The 20,436-nt window shown below is 40.8% G+C and overlaps 2 protein-coding genes across 9 annotated transcripts; one reads left to right on the forward strand and one right to left on the reverse strand.

The window, feature by feature from the left end:
* The first annotated feature begins 596 nt into the window (after positions 1-596).
* Positions 597-14,463, forward strand: rnf44 (ring finger protein 44). Of its 8 annotated transcripts, XR_007112767.1 has the most exons (13): positions 597-913; positions 4,237-4,429; positions 4,892-5,114; positions 5,293-5,460; positions 5,916-6,089; positions 6,180-6,341; positions 7,497-7,612; positions 7,958-8,045; positions 8,291-8,412; positions 8,503-8,602; positions 8,684-8,836; positions 10,263-10,311; positions 12,404-14,463. XR_007112767.1 is itself a non-coding variant. In XM_047584442.1 (11 exons), exons 2-11 carry the CDS (start codon positions 4,323-4,325, stop codon positions 8,744-8,746), a joined length of 1,323 nt encoding a protein of 440 aa, XP_047440398.1. In that variant the 5' UTR covers positions 597-913; positions 4,237-4,322; the 3' UTR covers positions 8,747-14,463. The 8 variants fall into 8 exon arrangements, 4 of the variants coding, with proteins under 4 accessions (XP_047440398.1, XP_047440402.1, XP_047440401.1 ...); XR_007112766.1 differs by having other exon boundaries at positions 8,684-10,311; XR_007112765.1 differs by having other exon boundaries at positions 10,263-14,463.
* On the reverse strand, positions 14,290-19,974 carry faf2 (Fas associated factor family member 2). The gene is made up of 11 exons (XM_047584441.1): positions 19,838-19,974; positions 18,993-19,061; positions 18,777-18,911; positions 17,633-17,709; positions 17,409-17,547; positions 17,216-17,301; positions 16,913-17,004; positions 16,197-16,374; positions 15,387-15,558; positions 15,151-15,294; positions 14,290-14,716 (listed from the first exon to the last, which is right to left on the reverse strand). The coding sequence occupies exons 1-11, from the start codon at positions 19,898-19,900 to the stop codon at positions 14,534-14,536; spliced, it is 1,338 nt and encodes a 445-aa protein (XP_047440397.1). The 5' UTR covers positions 19,901-19,974; the 3' UTR covers positions 14,290-14,533.
* Between the last annotated feature and the right edge of the window lie 462 nt (positions 19,975-20,436).

The raw sequence follows: 20,436 nt of genomic DNA on the forward strand, positions 1-20,436 counted from the left end.
AAACACCACCGTACATCATAAAAAGATAAATAAAAATTAATTAGACAGATTGCATGATCACAGGCTAAGGATCACACGGGGTTGTGTTCCCTCACAAAAAAAGTTTATGAGACACACGTGTCATAGTTAATAAGACACTGCTGTTTAAAAATAATCTCATTTCTATTTATGTTACTTAGCATGAACAACAAAATGTGATCGACTGGGAGTCAAACTTCTCACTAGAATAGGTCTTTGTCTAAGGTTTCTTCCATGCAGCTCAATGCTATATGTAACTTGCAACATAAAACAATAAAACAATAATAATTAGTGATTTATGGTGAGTCAACAAAAAGAGAACCTTGGTTTAATCACTAACCTCTGTTGGTTAAGTCAATAAAGGTGGTATAGCGCTTTATACAAGTATAATTATGAAATTATGATTGTATCTCCGACTGCTGTGATGTCTTTTCCTAGTTTCGTTAAAAAATACTTTCATACAAACGATCAGTTTTGGTAGTCGAAACTTGATCTTTACAGTCAGACGGGACTCTCGTTTTTTCTGTTCATTACGGTAAAAATGGCCGCACGGCGTGTGCTCACCGCTCATGAAATACGCAGAAATGGGGGTGTAACAGGGAACTGCAGAAACCCAAAACAACCGCGGGGCCGGATCGCCGCTTCCAAAACGGAAAAAGTGGCTTTAGCGGAAGTAATCTCGACTGTTGCGAAGCCCTAAGCCGGCACAGTCTCTGGGAAGAGTGTATCGATAATGTGAGACTCTAATGTTTTGCACCTTTTTCACAGCAGTGGTGAAATCCACGGAATGTTCCACACGGCAACAGCTGACCATAGGATGCCGCACTTAGCCTAGCGAGATGTGAACATTACAGGGACAATATCAGTGATCAGATGGTTGCATACTAACAATCAGGTAACTACACTCCTCGTCTCGTTGCTGCTTTGTCTTGGTTGCATTTCGGAAGGTTTGCGGTGCGTTTTCGATGAGATGGCTAGACGGCTTAGGAAGGCTGTCATCCTGCTCAACCTCCAGCCCCTCCTTGTTTTGCTGCTACCGAGTGCGATGTTGTAATGTTTACATTTAGTCTGTGTTGCATACGGCTGCTCCTGTTCTTAGCCTGCTTTCCATCATGTGCGCGCTTTGGATGCGTTCAAAAGACCCGATATGCTCCACTACTTTGCAGTGAACCCTCCAAAACACACGGAATTAATTATTAACTCTTCCTGGACAAACTGGGCCTGTTAGGTAGCCTAATAATAAGGCCTAATAGTAAGTGCAGCACTAAACTAACATATTTTTCAGCTGCATGCAATGACCTACAAACTATAAGAGCACAATTTATCCAAGTAGCCGATGAAGGGGGATTCTGACCTGATCATGCAAGTGCAATATTACATAACCAACTGGGTAGTCTACAGTAGGACACTGTGGCCTCCAGTGGGAGTCAAAACCGACCGTGAGCAACAGTAGAGTTACAGACCTCAAACAGTGTGTTCTGCAAAATAAAACGGCTCTGTGTTTGTTTTTACTGGGGTGTATCTAATTAATTGAAAATGCAATTTTGTTTGACACTGAACCTTATTTTCTGTTTATTGAAGGGAGAGAGCTTGGCAAAAGAGATGCATTAGATTAGTGAGATGGTAAAGTGTCAAACCAGGATCCTCGTGTGTAAAAGGTTTAACGTTACTGTTAATGGAATAAGGAAAATTAAGAAGAATTATGAACAAAAATGCACTTAAAGTACCAAAAGTACACATACCCACCATGCAGAATAGACAACCAGGGCTAGTGAATGTTACTAGATTATTAGTAGTACTAGTTCATGAAAGTAGTACTTTAATTAAGACATGCTGAAGTGCAGCTGGAAAGAACTATATAATCATGGTCCAGTTGGTTAAACGGAGGCTTTGTAGAGTGTTATGGCCTGAGGGACAAACGACCTCCTCAACCTGTCTGTGGAGCAGGACAGAGTCGTGTAGAGGCTTCATGATGGACTGGATTTTGTTCAAGGCCCTTGCCTCTGCCACTGATATCAGGGACTCCAGCTCTGACCTTACCACAGAACCTGCCTTGTTCTGTATCACTTTGCCCAGGTGCGAAGTTCCCTTCTTCTTAGTGCTTAGTTCTGTTTTTGTTTTTGTTGTTGTTGTTTGGATGGCTCTGCAGCCTCTCGGGGAGTTTGTTGTCTATAAGCTATCACCAACACCAGCAACTGCTTGTTTTGATATATTGTAACCAGGGCTGTCTGGCTGTCTGCTGTCTGTGTTTGCTGCACGCTGATTGGCCGCTCGGGGGGAGTGGGCGTGGCTTCACCATAACAATGCATTTCAAGGAACACACACGCGCCAAGGAATGTTGTCTGTCGTTCGGTAGCTAACGTTATCTTAATCACTTAGAGTTTAACGGTATTTACCGCCGAGGTCACCGCTGCCGTTAACGGACAGACCTTTTTTTTTGCTTGTTTCTGAAGAAAACGGATTTCCCATGCAGCAGCTGAAGAGCCCGTGTTAGCTGGCTAACGTTAGCAGGCTAATACCTTGGTCTGTCGCGGGACATTGTCAAAAATCATCGACTGATCCGTTAGCCTCCGTCCGTCTTCTGTCGGGACACGGTTGTCGGTTAGAGGCGGTTACGTTCAACGATAACTTGATGGGACAAGACATTTCGGAGACTGGGACACCTGCCATCACCCTTCACCAGCGAGCAAGCACACTAGCTAATAAAGTAAGATGTGGGCTGTGTTGTTGCTCAACTCATAGCTAAACATGTCCATGCAGATGCTCTGAATACGCTGCAACACGTTATGTGGTTAGATGTGCAATAGTAAGTGAGCATATCCCACCCGATCAGTATCCCACCCTGGCTATCAGTGTAGCTGACTAGTAGCAGTTTTAAGTCCCGCTATGTTGGACAAAGCGTTAGCCTAGCTCGGCTAAAGTTAGCTTCTCTCCTTCAACAGGGGGCAACGGACGTGTCCTTACTATAAGAAACCAGCGGCTGCTATAATGATAATATTTCTAATTTCCACAGTGGTTCTACATAATACTTGTAAGAAAGGGTGCAATGGTGCGATGGCCTCCTAAACTGTATGGCAGCGAGCCGTCCCGCTTACCTACCACATCTTTTGTTGTTGCTTTGTCTTATGAGCACATGGCTTTCCATGTTTTTGTTCAGGAAGGCTACAGCGACCCCTGTTTATGATCTACCGCGTCAATTACCATGTCACCTCACGGTGTTTCATCACTAGTCTTAATCTCAGCAGATTTAACTGGTAAATCTCGATAATGCCATAACATTAAAAACACGATGTGTATGATATGTTTGGACCTTTTAATAATTAATTAGAAATTACATGAATAATACATGTCGTTTGCGTAATGGCATAATCGCCTGAGTAATTTTTTGACTTACTGTTACAATATCAATAAAAATACCAATGTGCTTGAGCGTGATTTTGCTTGTTTGTTTGTTTGTTGTTGTTTTTTTCAATTATGCTGTTAGGCTAACGTTATGATAAAATACCAAATCTTGTTCCAGTTAGGCACCTGTATCATGTGCGGAAAGTAGGGCTTGGATTTTACTGGCAGTTTAGTTTTGGGGTCTTTGAATAAACATTTACAATATTTAGTGGAACTTTCAGTGGCTATTCACAAGAGAAACTACTGGAAAGGGCATTTTTTTTGAGCACTTTTGGTGTCAGTTATCTAGAAACTGGGTTGAGCTGTATTTTAGTCTATGTTGACAGTGTTGGCATCAGTCAGAAGGGCAGTGACGTAATCTAGGCCATTTCCAATGATAGATACAACTCAATGAGTATGGTCAGTGATCTAGTCAGTGAAACGGTGCAATATATGAATCCACAATAAAAAGGTATAAATTAATCATTTTAGGGGTCGTACAGCTCAGCTAAGGGAGATTTAACCAGGAGAGTGCAGTTGTTGTGACCAAAGTGATTAGGATGAAAGCCTTACTATTTTTACTATTTATGTTTTATTTGCATGTAATTGTATAATTACATGCATGAACCATTGCACTGAAATTTAACTTTTACGGAAGTCTAAATGACAAAGACTGTCTTAGTCTACAGTCTAATAATTCTGCAGCACGAGTCTTGGGTCTGTGACTGACGCTATACACTTTTTACCTAATATTGAGTGTATTCCTGAATATGTGTGTATAAACAATATACACTAAGGAGCAGGTTTGCTAACCTGGCAATTGATGTGTTTTTACAGGGTTAAGACAATCAGAGGCAACATACAAGTGCCTCCACTGTACGGTTTCCTTTCCCAGAGTGTGACTCGTCTGCACGACGTCACCAATGCGACCATGGGAAATAGCAGTAAATAGGCTGCCACCAACAGCCCCCTTAAATCCGAGGAGGTTCCTTGGAGAGCCCTGCAACGCCCCAGTGCATCTCAGGAGAAGGTAAAATCCCTGCCTTGTCCTCCCTTCAGACATTTTTATTTTAAAGATAGCTATTGCGTAGACTAATTTCAAAGCAGAAAAATGAAGATAGGGGTATTTTCAACATCCACAAGCTGCCAGCTTTGTGTGTGACTCATTCCCTTTCTTGCAGGCTAAAAAAACCCCAACATCCACTGTTCTTTGTCCACAGTTAAATATAAACACACTTGTTAACAGGAAGAAACGTTAATCAATGTGTATAATCCTGACATATGTTATAATGTCACTTTCTAAGTCACTAAGCTAAAACTCTGATGACTGATAAAGCATTGACTCCCTGAAGATATTGAAGTAGTTGTGTAAAATCACCTTATGGTCTTGAGAGCACATTTAATCGAAATAACCTGTCGTCCAGCTAAGGTTTTTATAGATGGTGTGCTGAACAGTCTGAGCTGATTATTTATTTTCTCTGTGGAATTGCAGCCCACCAGTGAGACGCCAGTGGGGGAGACGAGACAGACCTGTACTGCACGCTTCCTCGGTCCAGGATGAGAACTTCCATCATCTGCTTTTCTCCCAACATCACCAACAGGTTCCTTTAGATGAGTCCAGACAGTACAGCCACACCAGCACACCACCACGCATGCTTCACCCTGCTGCTCACCTGCCCCAGCAGAGCCCCATCATGGTGGATCTACACGACCAGGTAACGGAGCACCTCACGGACTATCATGCGCCGTCCACAGTTACATATTTAATGTGGTGCAGGTCTGTTTTGTGATAGTGTGTGGATGGTTTTTTTTTTTAAAGAAATTTTAGGAAGGGGGGGTCTGGTTTCAAATTGCTGAATTACCTCCTCCTCCTCTCGTTTCTTCTCTCGAAAGATGCACCAAGGATCAGTTCCAATATCATATACTGTTACGACGGTGACGACCCATGGATTTCCCATGCACACCGGGCAGCCCCTTCCAGGGTGCAACACTCAGCAGCTCCCAGCATGCTCGGTAATGTTCAGCGGACAGCTCTCTCTGCTCTGCTGCCTTCCTCCTCCTGTGAGTTTGAAAAGGAAGAGCCCAAATGTCAGTGGCATCCATGTAGCACACCATACCAGCCATGCAATCTGTCACTGTTCATGACTAACAAACAAGTTGCTTGGATTTGTAATTTAGTGCTCATGTCAGCACAGTAATTAGAATCAGTTAGGCAACATCAAATTGTGTTCCTTTTACTGTTGATTTGTTTGCTGTGGAAACACTTAAGCAACATCTGGTGTTAGTGGAACAGTTAGTTTATTAATCAGATTGATGTTGTGGAATTACTGTCAGTGGTGTGGCTTTATGTAACGCATCGCTTCTATTCACTACATGCTTGTAACATGCTTTCATGACCCTGTTTTGAACGTGAGAAGAGTATTTGCTTTGGTTAGGTGAGGCTTCTTTGAAGCGTAGAGTTTGATTCATAAATGAGTTAAATGTCTGTCCGTTCCTCTGTTGTTCTCTCTCTTCAGCTCATACAGGCATGTACCATGCAGCATATACCGGTGTCTTATCAAGCCTTTCCTCCCCTGATCTCCAGCGAGCATTTTGTATTGCACCCAACCCCATCTGTACCCCCCCACCAGCCGCCGCACCTTACTCCTTTGAGCCAGTTTGTCCCTTTACAGCCTCAGCACCCACGCATGGTGAGTAGTATCCTGTGTACACAAGGCAGAGGATGTAATAACGTCGTAGCTTGCACATTTTGAGTCCCGACCTCTTCTACCTCCTGTCAGCCTCTACAGAGGGTAGACAATGAAGTTGACCTAAGAGGGGACCAGCACCCTTTAGGGACCTTCTCCTACCCTCCCTCTCATCACCCACCAGCGCTGCCTCCTTCTCTGCCCCTACAGTATCTTCCTCAAGAGCCTCTGCATCAGGAGCTTCCCTTCGGAGTGGTAAGATGCTCTTATCAGAAATGTCCAGACTTTCACTCCCAGGGATATTGACAGCACTTTTTCAGCGATTTTACTTGAACATACTAAATATTCAGTCGGTGAGACACATTCTTGCTGGAGGCTCTTGAGTTTAGCTGCATTCTCATACGTCTGGTCCCTGAGCTGCTCCGCTGCAGCAATCTGGGACTAACTATCTTGCGCAAAGGGGCCTCGGTATCCACTGTGGAGCATCTCTACACATAACAATGGCTTAGTAAGTTGAGTAAAACTAAGGTTAAATAGATTTTTTCACACTGGGAATTGTTTGCAGTGAAATATGTAGCCAGTCATGTTGTTGTTTCGCAATAATGTTTTGAATGTGCATGTTAAATCACTTAAGCTTTTCCTGCTTTGACATTTTAAAAATATGTGAATCAAATTCATTTTTAGACAATAAAGAAACAGGTGATTCATAACTCAAACCAGTGGGTCGTATGGTAGCAGTGCCTCCCAGTGCATTTGCAAGCGTTTACTTTTTACCAATATAGACCTGTAAAACGTAGATTTCCATTACTGATACATAGTTTTGTAGTAGTTTAGTAGTTTTGTACATTTAGTAGTGAGTAGTCATTTACTCGGTTTAATCAAATAATAGTTTAATTGAAGAAATATGTTAGTAGCAGCGCTTAGTGCAAACACATGAACTTAACATTTCTTCAAAGAATATCATAAGGAAACTTTACCTAATATGATTATGAGGGAAGCACTGAATGTAATTGTTTTGCTACCTTTAACTATGGATATTGGCTTATGTAAAATATCCATGTTTTTCTGGTTGCTTTTTGTTTTTCTTCTGTTTAGCTGGTCATAATCCTGACTCAGGTGTTGGACTCTATTTACATGGGAAACTGATAGTTATTTTCTCTACTATTGCACAAAACTTTAGGGACATTGCTTGGTACTGCTCCTTACTTAAAAAGTGGCAGTTGCCGTCACTTAAATGCAAATGACTGTTGCTCTGCCAGCTCTGTCAAAGGGAACCTTTTAACAGCTGCGTGACATGCACTTAGCGTAACACACAACCTATACAAACAATGTAATGTAATGTAAACCTTTCATTATCACACCAAGAACTTGCTGTAAGTGTAGTGTTTTCTTTTTTTTTTCCCTCCACAGCCATATCCCCACATGCTGCCCCGGCGAATGAGCGGACAGAGATACCGGCTGCAGCAGCCTCTCCCTCCTCCTCCCCCTCCTCCATCTTACTACCCAGGCTTCCTCCCTTATTTCCTGTGAGTACCTGTTTATGAAGTAAAGCAGTTTTAGTCATGAGTTTTGTGGTTAATCATAATTTTTCTAAGGGTCCTGATGCATCTTACTCTTCCAAAGACGCATCAGGTAAACTGCTTGCTTATATAATTATGGGGGTAGTTGTATTGGTCCATGGTTGATTTGTTCCAGAATGGATTGCGATTGCTGTGTTCACACCAGCCCAAATGAACCAACCTTGAGATGAGATGCTCCCAAGACCTAAGCATCAAAGCGCCGTAATAGCTGGTATTTGCGGCTCATGTCAAATCTCCATGTTTGTGTTAATACTCAGCAGGTTCTGTTTCTCTTCCTCTCTCTGTGCTTAGGTCAATGCTTCCTGTGCCTCCAACCGCAGTGGGCCCAGCCATCAGCCTAGACCTGGATGTGGATGATGTGGAGATGGAGAACTATGAAGTTAGTGAATTTGTCAGTTAGATGAAAAGTCCATGTAATTCACTGGAAATGACAAGGAACAGATTGTACAAGTGCTCAAGTGATCAGTGGGGAATTTTAGCAGAAATTGCTAATTTTTTTTTCATCTTATTTTTAAACATGGTCAGAAATGTTAAAGCCAAGAAGCAGCACCAGATCTTTACCTCAAAGATGAAATCCTTGGTCTAAAACATCAACATTATCTTTCCCCCTCTCTCTCTCTCTAGGCATTACTGAATCTGGCAGAGAGGTTGGGTGAAGCCAAACCACGTGGACTCACAAAAGCAGATATAGAGCAACTTCCGTCCTACAGATTCAACTCAGAGAATCATCTATCTGAACAAACGCTGTAAGCCTGTTCTTCACTCTGCTTTGGTCTCGTTTTCTGCCACTGGACGTGATCAGCTTCCTGCTAACTCGTTCCTCTTTTTCCTCACAGGTGTGTTGTGTGCTTTAGTGACTTTGAGTGTAGGCAGCTACTTCGGGTATTACCTTGTAACCACGAATTCCACGCTAAGTGTGTGGACAAATGGTTAAAGGTGAGTTCACATCAATTTTGACGCACATTTATTTGATATAATTATTTGTGTTTTTAAACTTGACGTCCTTTCCGCTTCCAGACCAATCGCACTTGTCCTATCTGCCGAGCCGATGCCTCGGACGTGCACCGGGAGGTGGAGTGAGAACTGTTTCCGAGTTCTGAACTGGAAAGCTGTACACACCAGAGTCTGTCCCAAAGCTGGGGACACCTGCCACCTAACCTGCGTCCTCCAGTAAATATAGCTTACCAACCCACTACTCCTGCCCTTTCCTAAATAATAAGCAATCCAGGATTGTTTTCCGGAGCCTGTTGTACCTCTGCTGTGCTTCATTGTCCGAATCTCATGAAAACCCACTGCCTATTGCAGCCTATAGCCAGAGTTCTGGGATCGCCAGCCAGTCCTTTCTCTGCCCCCTTGTTGCAGATTCCAAAGATCTTTTCCCTACAATGCATTATTTGCTGCTTTTGTTTACAGGGTTTCGTTTTTATTTAGTGGATTTGGTTGCGGTGTTTATGGAAAAAGCGAGAGTCCTGCATGGGGAGAGATGTGTTGGGAGCCTGGAGGATGATAGGCTGGACACCTTGTGCAATTAGCAGAAAAATAATAGGAGTACTTCAACATGGGTATCTGTGTTTGGAGGCGACGCCTAACCATCATAGATGCATGTTCGTGTAGGTGTTGGGCTAAGCGACTTGTTAATAATGTATGTTCTGCAATAATGTATCGATCCTTTTTAACAGTTTTACCCCTTAGTTTGTTTTAGACTTTGCCAATGCTATTGTGAAAGTGCAACTTGCTGTGGTTAAATGCAGATTCTGTTAAGCCTGAGTTTATGGACTGTAAGTGACGGGACATGCAACTGTGGGGAGTCCTCCACCCCAGATAATCCACTCTGGAACACAGATCTGTACAAAAGCGGTCACGGATTAATGGACTGCGTCTTTTTTGAGGTCACCTGGCATAACTGCACAAGTGCTACACCCACCCTCCACGTCAGCATTGTTCCTCTGGCAAGTGTGCGCGCGCGCCTGTGTGTGTGTGTGTGTGTGTGTGTGTGTGTGTGTGTGTGTTTGTCCTGTTCACAGAGCCAATGCATTGTGTAACCACTGGATACAGGGCAGCATGCTAGGATTTGCATGAACTGTTGAGTCAGACTAGCAATATTTTAATCAAGCATTGCCACCAAAATTTATCCAATTTTAAGAAAAAAGAAGAGACAAAGAAGCATACTAAAAGAACTGCTTGCTTATTGTGAAAGCGCCATGAGGGAAGACTAGCATGTGGTTACACCCCGGCCGCGTCCGCGTGCGGGAGTCCTCGTCCGAAGGCTGTGCTGATGCCGTAGAGCTCTGGAGGCCTGCGCAGAAAGCAATATTGTGCAGTGAGCAGCGAGTTTTAAATGAACTTTTTCTTCCCCTTTTTGGAAGACTGGGCTTTTTATTTCTTTGTTTGTGAGCCAAATCCAATATACAGATATAGCCTACTGTGGAAGATTTCAGATCTGCCTTTTTATGACCTTGACAAGCACAAACCTATTACTAACCCTGAAAAAAAATACTTTGTCATTTCCACTTGTTTTAAAAGTATGCCGTTTAAAAAAGCAAAAAAAAAAAAGAAAAAGAAAAAAAAAGGTTTATTTGTTGGTTTTATCTTCTAGAGAAATCCATTGAAGGAAACCGTTGGAGCACTAACAATGTTTGTGTAAGGTATGTGTTATAATCTGGTAACTTGGTCAGGTCATTGTCTTAGGCCATGGTAACGGTGTCGTAAAAGAGCAACTGTATGTTTAGCTTCAGTGTGAATGCTTTTAGAGAAAAAAAACGAGAAAAAAAAACAAACGTTTGAAGACAGAAGAATGTTAAAAACTCTTGTAGAAGTCACTGGTGACGCTCCACGTTACACCCGCTGTCAGATCAGAACAGGCTTCAAATAACCCAGAGCTGGAGTGTTCAGTAGTGTAGAAACACTGTTAGACTTCTAATTCCCTGCTTGTGTTAACACTATTAAAAAAAATAAATAAAAAAATAAAACAAGATATATTTGGGGTGGGAGGGAAAAGAGCGACAAATTAACTTTTGGATTCACTCTTGTCTCTTAACTGCCCCATTAAGCACTAACAGGCATTTGTAACCTTTGCTTTTATGTGTAAAGGGATCTTGCCTTTTTCTTTTGTTTCTTAAGTGAATGTGAGTCTTTGACTTGTGCCACCTTCAAGAGAGAAAGAGAGAAAAAAAAGAAGCCATTTAATGAGTTAAACCCACAGCTTTGAGAATTAACCTATGTGTACATATCTATTCGCTGGCATATATTGTAAGTTTAAAAAAAAAATCACTCAGGGCCTCTCGGTATATAAAAATAAAGGAGAACAGTCCATTTCAAATGGAACGGATGCCATGAAAAGGGTATATCTGAATTTAAGTTTGGTCGTTTTCCTCAGACCATAAATAATTTAATGTACTCAATTATAATATTCTGTTTTGTCTGAAATAGTAGATAATACATCATTTAAAAACAGGCATGCGAGAAACAAACAAAAAAAAAAGAGATCAGTAAATATGTTAATAATATTCACTGAAAAGAGGCAATGTACACTGCAACTCATTACAAGTGTATTATTACAACCTGTTTGACTTTTGTTCTTGTCCTCGGACCACATGTTCAGACATAGCGGCTGTGATCCCACCTCTGAATGTGCCGCAGTGCACACTATTCTACCTAATTCACTCCCAAACCTACTTCAGAGGTGTTTGCATGACTTAAAAAAATAAATAAATAAAAAATTTAGAAAAAAAAAAAAAAAAGGTTAAAACAAGTGTGTTATAGTGGAGGACATCTCAAAATGCGGTGGGGACCTATTTAACGGTGCACAATATGCATGCTTGTCGACCAGATCCCAACTGATTTTTAGCTCTAGTTGGCTTTGGGTTCTGGGGGTTTGGATCTTAACGCTCAGCTGATAACTGCCATGCATTGTACTGCACACATTTGTAATAGAACTGAATGACTACAAGATTTTATTGCGCTACCTTCATTTTATAAAAAAAAAAGAGGAAAAAAAAAAAAGAAGCTGGTCTTGAATCCAGAAATTCTTACATACATTGTGTTACTGTTATTGCCCTAACGACTGAAAATTACATGCTCTGAAACTACTGTAGTTTATCAAAAAGCCATAGTGAAAAGGTGCTAGATGTTCTGCTTTTAGGTATGAAAACTCACTTGCGTGAATGCAATAGTTTGTCATGGATCCCATGTATTCTTAAAGCATGTTATACCAATACCCCTGAACAATGTCAGTGAAAACCAATATAGTTTAAGGGATTCAAAAAAAAAGAGAAAAAAAAAGAAGAAGAGGCATAAAGTGTTGTCATACTTATTTCAGTGTAGTACTGTACCTGCCTATCAGGCTCTTGCTCTCAGTGTATCAATATCTCTAAAAATGTATTGTTCACATATAGATACCTTAATTCATGTTAATGTTAGCACTGTTCTTTTAAATATTTAATTGACAATATCCAGCTACCCTACGAAATAAAAAGAAGCTCCCATTAAGGCCTAGGTAATTTTTAACGACAACTGAGAAATAGAGTCTTGTAGTCTTTCCGTTAAGAGTTATTGAATAATCTCACAGCTTGTGTGGTGCAAAAATGTGTTCCAATAAGCAGCTAAAATTTCTTTAGGATTTGTGATTGATTGCTCCGTAGACGCCATTTATTATTGTTTACCAATGATTTCTGTTTTGTTTTTTCTTTTGCTGTGGTGGGATAGTGGTTTACTGTTCTTACTCTCCTTGGCCTCCAGGGGTCCTTGCCTGAACACCAGACTACCCACCCACCCACCAACAGAGCCAGGGGCATGTGTTCTGTGTTAGGCAGATGTTTTGCTTTGGTACTTGCACATTTACAGTTACCTCATTTTTTCCATGTTTGTATTGGGGAGGGCGGGGCGGGAGAAAAACGACTAATATATATTATATATAGGAAATGGTTCTTATTAATGTTATAATTTTTCATTCCATTGGAATCATATTGTTTGTAGCATTTAACATAACTAGTTAGTGTATTATATATACATCTGTATACTGTTTGAAATTTTTAAGATTTGTACTTTTTTTAAATGAAAGTTGCTAGTTATGCTTTACCAAGTAGTGCAATCATATTTTTTTTTTCTTAATTGTTGTGGCTGATTTGAGAGGGTTGTTCACTAATAAATGTATGATGTATACCAATATCACACAGGTCTCATGTGACAGGTTATTGAAAAGTTAAAATTAATTATGACGATGAAACTGCCCAAAATATCCCACTCATCTAAATTAATCACTGTGGAAAAAACATCTTGTTCTGAACACCTATATATGTGTATGTATATATATATTTATATTTATTGAATTTAATCTCTGAATTAAGTCTGATGAATAATAGATGCAAATATTGGAACTGACTTTATTTGAAGATTACATTTATATCTCGGATACTTAAATTTAATCAAATCAACATTTTCATAAAACAGTCAAGAATTCTCCCGATTGAATTCAGGACCTTAATCTCAATTTTAATTTCTGATTCTGATTTGAATCCTATAATTCTGAGCTTCAAGTCAAAATTCAGACTTTTTCCAGTAGACTGATCACGTTTAATCTTACAACTCTGAATCTAATTCTTCCTTTAATCTTTCTATTTAATTTCGCTTTGGAATTCTGTCAGAATTATAAATTTATAAAAAAAAAAAAACAAAAAAAGGAAAGAAAAAAAAAGATTTCAAAAATCCATTTTAAAAACGCCACATGCAAGCATCATACATTTTCAATAAACCCGCATTTTTTTAAAATGTTTTTAATTTATAGTTGGAAAATTACATCTTTACATGAGCCCATTTAGATGTTACAGGCAAAACAGGCATCTATGAGTAACCACAGGCACACTATGGGCAGACTCGTACTATGCTAGATAAAGCCACATGTAAAAGCTGTGGCCTCCGTTAAATATTTGATTTTTTTAAACTTCATGAGCTTGAGGCAGTCTGCTTTACATAGTAGCCAACCTGTGTTTGGTCATTTCATGACACACGAGTCAAAAACAAACAAACAAACAAAAAAAAAAAATAAGGTCAACTTGGGGACTTTAAATATCTAACTTATGTACAGGTCATGGCTCATTTAAAACAGGGTTCCCATGTGTCTTTAATGTCCAAATCCACCAACCTGCTCCATCAAGTAGAACGTGCGCTCTCCACATACACACACACACACACCACATGGATAAACAGTCGCACAAGTACCAAACCCAGCTTAGACCAGTTTTGTTGTGTTCGTCAATTACTGTGGAGGACGCACGTGTAAACTCAAGGCAAAGAGGATGTTGAATTAGGACAAATGGATGAAGTCTTTGACAGAGACAAAAAAAAAATAAAATAAAAACAGACAAGGCATTGACACCGTCACAGACACGTCAGTGCTGTATCCTGTGTTTCTGCAGGTGTTAACACAACCCGTCTTCCTCAGCTGCCCAAACATGGAACTACTTTGAGAAATAGTTCTGGTTTTGCACAAAGCTACGCTAGTGTTTCAGTACATGAGTAGATGATTAAACAGTTACTGGTGAGGAAGAATAAGAATTAACTGGAAGCTAGTACAGACGATGCAAAACAAAGTTTGTCAGCACAGATATAAAGATGAGTTCAAGAAAGGACTTCAAGAAATATTTATTTGATAAAATTCAAGACTTTCCAGGCTATTGGGAACCCTGTAAACACAACCAAACAAGAACTGAATGCAGGGTGGTTTCATTTTTTTTCCAGGTTAGGATTTCATCTCAATGATCCCTTATGCATAATGGCCATTTAACAAAATAAGAAAAAGGGAAAAAAAAAAAAAGTGTGGGTGGGCGTTGGAGGAAAGTGTGTTTCCATGTAGAAGAGGTATGTCATCTATTAATCGTCCGTAAGGTCCTGAACAAAAAGGACCTCGGAGCGGCTGAGTCCCGCCTCTTTCAGCGTGGGTGGGTTAGGCTGCTCTTCAGTCGGAAGGCAGGGCAAGACTCGGCGAGGGAAGTTTGTAACTATCTGGAACTTCTCTGGAGTTTCTTTCAAGGAGAAAAGGAAGTCGTATATTACCTGTGAAAGGAGGAAAATACAAAAAACATGAGAACAGACAAAAAGTAGCAGTAATGAGGTGTGTTTAGAATCAGTATCATTTTGTTAAAGCGTATTTAGTAAAATTAAAAAACAAAAAACATTAAAAAGCAATTTAAAAAAAAAACAGTTGCAGATGCAGGATTGGGACAAATGATAGTAGACGAACGTCTGACCATTTCATTACAGACAAAAAAAAATGTAGCATAAGTCTGAAATACCTTACAAGTGTTTAATCTTCAGTAAAATCACTGCTTCAATGTAGTGCACTTACAGTAAAAACTTACCTCCTTTACAAAAACCTTTACAAAAGATTTTAACTAATTCCGATTAGTTCAAGCTACTGAAAACCCTTAAATCTAACAGGCAGGGTCCAAAGGGTGTGATCAAAGGGCGCTGATAACTCTGGTACTCACAGTCAGAGACTGACCAAACAGGAACCGTCTCTCTACTCGTGTGTCGTTGGGCAGCTTGAACACTATTTTGACACTTTCAGGATCATCTGCAGGCGGCTCCGGAGGAAGACATTCTGACTTCCTCTCCTTCTCCTCCTCGAGCGTCTGCGGTCACAACAAAATATTGACAGCGTGAATAAGCAAAACGAAAGGTTTTCATGTGTGGATGTAGAACATAAATGTAAAATAAGACTCACTCGTCGTCTCCGCTCCTCAGCCAGAGCGCTCTGTCGGACCTTCTCCTCCTCTTGCCTCCGTTGCTCCTGCTCCTCCCTCTTCTTCCTCTCCTTCTCCTGGTCTGCGCGGAGGGAGGCAAGATAGGCTTCATCCTGCTGCTGCCTCAGGACTTGGGTCTGGTTCCTCTCCTCACTGAAACAAAAACTTCAGTCTTTAACTGCACACTAATAATCTGTTCTGCTACTCTGTGACGTCAGAGGATGATTACATTTATTTTCAACCAAGTATGTCCTCAAATTCCTGACTGGTTTATTTTTAATTACATTGCTGTGGTTAACGGGACAAATTCTTGCTTTGCTTGTATGAGTTTGATGTCTACAAGTTGGGGGAAGACACGTAATAGAAATAGAACTTGATATTTTATTTAAGGAACACTCCGCTCTGCTAAAACTCTCAGGGAAACATTGAGGATCTTCTCTTGATATCAAAGCTCCATATATATACGGTGAGTTTGTCGTGGCTCCACGCTCCAGCTGTGTGTTGCTGTCCATGTTGCAGTGAGCGGTGCTCATTAAATCTGCCCTCTGTCCCCTCACCCTTCATATCACATCACTACGAGGCCATGCACTCTGCTGCACTCACTGCTCTGCTCTATTCTGAACACGCTACTAGCAGAATTCAAGACCATGGCCGTCCTCTCAGACATGCTTTGACCTGTAACCATGACAACGCACTGCTGGGTCACCTCAACACGCAACTTCCTGTTAGATAAAAATTGAAATTCTATTTGAAGCCACTCAAAGGCATATGAATGTGCCGATTTCTCGTACCGTTCAAGGCGCTCTGACATCAGATATGTTTGGTTGGCTTCCATGATGAAAGTGAGCTGATTGATGAGGTCCTCTGGCTGAATGAGACCCTCCAGTCGTCCCACCACAGTCATCTTACGGTCCTTGAGCACTATCATGGCCAGGAATGGGTAGGTGTTCTCCCGCAGCGCTTGGGACACTGAGAGTGAAAGTAAAACACACCTTACATGACTCCCTCACAACTCACTCATCACTATGATGCAACATGTGGTTAATTTACATGCTGCTAATTAGCAACTGAAATTGTGTTTACTCCAGCCCAAGGCAAAAAGAGCAACTTTTAATCCTGTCATGCTTTTCACAGTCAAACCAAAACTCCATTAAGTTTGTATTAGTGTATCATGTGAATCTCACACCTGTGAATATAAAAAAACAAAAATGCCTACATGGATAAATACTGTTAAAGTTTTACTGCAATTTGAATTGTTTTGTTGTATGACCTGCTACACATTCATGATGAAAAAAAGACTTATTAGATGCTCAGTGACGGATTTATAATCAAAGTCTGGCCACACAGGTTTCATTAGGTTAAAAATAAAGAGGTTGCTTTGATTTCAAATCCTTCGCATAACTTTCGTACGGGAAGTGCAAATGTGGAAGAGTGAAACTTGACATATTTTAACAGAGCAGCTGACGGACAATAAAGGGAGTGCCAAAGAACAATAAAACTTGCATACCTCTGTAGCCCTCAGGCTTGCTGGTTGAACATGCCCAAAAGAGCATTCGCGTGTTGAGGAAAGTTATGACCTCTTCCGTACATAACGTGGAACTAGACAATGACAGATCAGTAGCATAAAAAAAATATTTTACAAGGAATGCCTTTTCCATTTGCACATGCATAAAAAACACACAGGTTATGTATAAAAGTATTAAACTGGAGTTTAAGTGCACACAAAACAAGTACCGAAAACCAAGCAGACAGCAGCTCTACTCAACTATGACAAACACCACAGATGATGCCATAAAAATACATGTCATACCGGCAAAACTCATCAGTGTCTTGATGATCCTCTCCGTGAAGGTACACTAATAGGTAGCGGAGCTCCCGTTTGGCATCATTCAGCGCCTACACGTATCACAGTGAACAAAGGCAACATACATTATAGAAATCTTACTTTGCTGAACACGAGCAGAAAAGAAAGGGTTTTCTAACCTCTGTATCTACAAACTCACCTGGCTGTATGTTCCCTGGTAAAATACAGGGTGTGACCGACCGTACTTCTCTTCAAAACTATGCATGAAAGACACAACATCTCCAACAGGGTCCGTCACACGACCACGGGGATCTGGCCTGATGAACCGCAGGGCAAACCTTGGGGAAAAAAACCACACAGTTAAATCAATCAATTACCTTGCTTCATCCAGCAACAAAGTGTGAATCAACGAGATTAAATTACCTGAATATGTCCAGAAGTGTATAATATGTAAATCTGAAAGGTAGCATTATCAAGTAGTAACTCCATCCTAATAATCCCTGTAAAGAAAAAACAGCGGTTACACAGCAGAAAATACTTAGAAAGCTAAGTTTCAAGATGCAAATATTTGTCTGTTCACTTGGAGAAAAACAAACAAACAAACAAGCAAGCAAGCAAACAAACAAACAAACAAACAAACAACCTCAGGCTTGGAGAGGCACACAGGAGTACTGCCACAGTCAAAAAGATCAACAACACATAAGGAAATATCGTTGCCACTTTATTTCACCATCAGACCATTTTCAAATGGTTAACTGAAGCCATTTTATTGCTCTCTTAAAAAGCCAGACTCAGCTATGATACATTGCAAAACACGGGGATACTGTTGTACCACTGTGTGACTATAACATTTTAATACATTAATCTGGATCCAAACTTGTATGTCAACACACTGAAGTTACACAAAAAACACAAACTAACTAACTGATAAAAGACAATGGTAGACCACCAACTCCTGTGTTCTGAGGTAGCTTTAAAGACTTTGACTTTAATGACCCACAAGGTAAATAAATTCGTCATAGTAGCTTATCTTACAAAAGATGTTGTTATACAGCTGGACAGAGTGGGCTATAAAAGAAATATATGTAACAGCTTCAGCTTCCTGCTACTGAAGACTGTCTCGTGGTTCAGTAATGTAGTGATTATATTAAAAAAATATTGCACAGTTAAATTGATTTTAATTTAGATCGACCTTGTTTTATGTGGCCAAAATACATTTTGCCGTTGACCCTGTCCACAGAAGTACATTGCTTGGCCTCCAGTCAGGTACTTATTTCTTTTTCTCTAAAGCAGCAGCGCGCCAACCACCAATTAACCTAGGTGATGCACTCACTATGGTTCAGTTCTTCAAAACCATCCCTTTGCAGGAAACGTTCACCTCATTATGTGAGAACAGTTATCTGAGTGACCCCATGTATGAGATAAACCTAAGCTGAAAAGGCTAAAAGACGAAGGCAAAGGACCAGAAATAAATAATCACTTTACAATATATCGTAACAGGAATCCCGTATCTCATTTTGGGTGGGGAAATACAGATGTGACTAGACATGAGATCCTGCAGACCTACCCTCGGTTGCGGCCTTGAAACGATGTAACTATATACTCTATGGTCTGCTGTGTTGACCTGAAGTGGTCTTGATGGTGGAGGGTTAAACACACTGGGCACTCCTTCCTGCTCATTGAGTCTGTCTTGTACTGCAGCCTGAAAAGACACAGACATTCAGATGAATCACAGTTCATCCATTAGGGAATAAAACACGTCTCCATTGCCTTGTGATCTTACCTCTATGTTCCAATTATGCTGCTCTAGTGCTCGGCGACATTGGTCCATGGACTCCAAACCAGTTAAGTCCTGTTAGACACGAGCAGAAGTGGTCCATGAAAATGGGTGTGTTATAAGCTTACTATGGGACTAAGAATTAAAATGTATGATAATAGTAACAAAAGAACACTGGCTGTGTCGTCAAAGGAATAGACTGAAATAATTAAAGTAACAGAACAACTGCGATTTGACACAGCTATCCATCATAGAAACCAATGTAAACATGCACAGAGGAGAAAAAAACACCCGTATACCCCAAGCAGGATGGCGTTGAGTGTCAATAATAGCAGCTCCATTAAAAGGGTGTATAATAAATTAAGAGTAACAACAGTGTCATGGTTATGAATTAAAGTTATAGCTAAGGTAGCTGTGTAGCTCAGAAACTTAACTGACAGCTTCGTGATGCCTGCCATGCTAATGTTAACTCAGCAAGTCTTCAGTGGGCAGCGTCAGTGGAAACCTAACGTTAGCCAGGTTAAGTCAGGAAAACGTAATTAAATGCACGGTATGGTTGAGGGCGACCGGCTTATATTTCAATGAGAGGCACACGGCAAACTACAGCTTAACTGAGTCCACCCATGGTCATTAGAGTGTGCTAACTTGTTAGCACGCTCAGCTAATATTCGCTAGCCTTGCTAGCGCTAGCAGTGACTCAAGTTGACGGCTAACGTTCGAAGTTGACTGTGCAAAAAAGCGTTTAAACCCACACGACTCCGCCTATTCGCAGCAACACAACACCACCGACAGAGTATCGACAATTGAGGTTTCAGACGGATGTGTGTTAGTATGGGATTTAGGCTGTCTACCTGAAACTGAAGGAGTTTTTCAGTCTGCGCCTGGGATAATTCTGGCTCCTCTGGCGCCGCCATCTTACTTCGCCAATCATCTAGCAAGGCGACGTAACCACGTAACGACGCCAACTGTCTTTTCCGCGCGGCTCCTGACTGTGCTGCCGGGAGCCGTGCGGGCTGCTGCCCCCTAGCGCCCTGGATGTAGCAAACACAACAGAAACCTAGGACTATTTACAGAAATTTCTTGTTTCTTAAGTGTCTGGTCGTTCATTAAAATGAAAATGTTAACATTTTCATAACGTACTTTAACTCTTTTTGCTCTAAGACAGAGGGAACATTTGGAGTTGTTGCTATTTATAGGTAAATATGCTATTGTGTTAAAGGCCCACCAGAGGGTCTAATCTGGCCCACAGCATAAAGTTGGAAAAAATGCAAACAATACATTAAAGGCATTCACTGCAAATTTTCCAACAAAAGTAACTGCTATTCCTTGGGTTCACAGCGTTTTAATAGTTGGACATAACACAACAATAAGACACAGGATGAAGCAACACACGGCAATGTGCCCAAACTGCACTTATTATGTTTCCCTTTGTTTTATTACAAAGAAATAC

Source organism: Mugil cephalus, chromosome 5 (assembly GCF_022458985.1).
Source record: "Mugil cephalus isolate CIBA_MC_2020 chromosome 5, CIBA_Mcephalus_1.1, whole genome shotgun sequence".
Taxonomy (NCBI): Eukaryota; Metazoa; Chordata; class Actinopteri; order Mugiliformes; family Mugilidae; genus Mugil; species Mugil cephalus.

Coding starts and splice junctions, on each gene's coding strand:
- faf2 (XM_047584441.1), bottom strand. CDS start 19,900: ATGGCGGCGCCAGAGGAGCCAGAATTATCCCAGGCGCAGACTGAAAAA. Junction 19,062..19,837: donor AAAAACTCCTTCAGTTTCAG/GTAGACAGCCTA, acceptor CGTGTCTAACAG/GACTTAACTGGTTTGGAGTC. Junction 18,912..18,992: donor AGCATAATTGGAACATAGAG/GTAAGATCACAA, acceptor GTGTCTTTTCAG/GCTGCAGTACAAGACAGACT.
- rnf44 (XM_047584442.1), top strand. CDS start 4,323: ATGCGACCATGGGAAATAGCAGTAAATAGGCTGCCACCAACAGCCCCC. Junction 5,461..5,915: donor TCTGCTGCCTTCCTCCTCCT/GTGAGTTTGAAA, acceptor CTCTCTCTTCAG/CTCATACAGGCATGTACCAT. Junction 8,603..8,683: donor GTGTGGACAAATGGTTAAAG/GTGAGTTCACAT, acceptor TTCCGCTTCCAG/ACCAATCGCACTTGTCCTAT.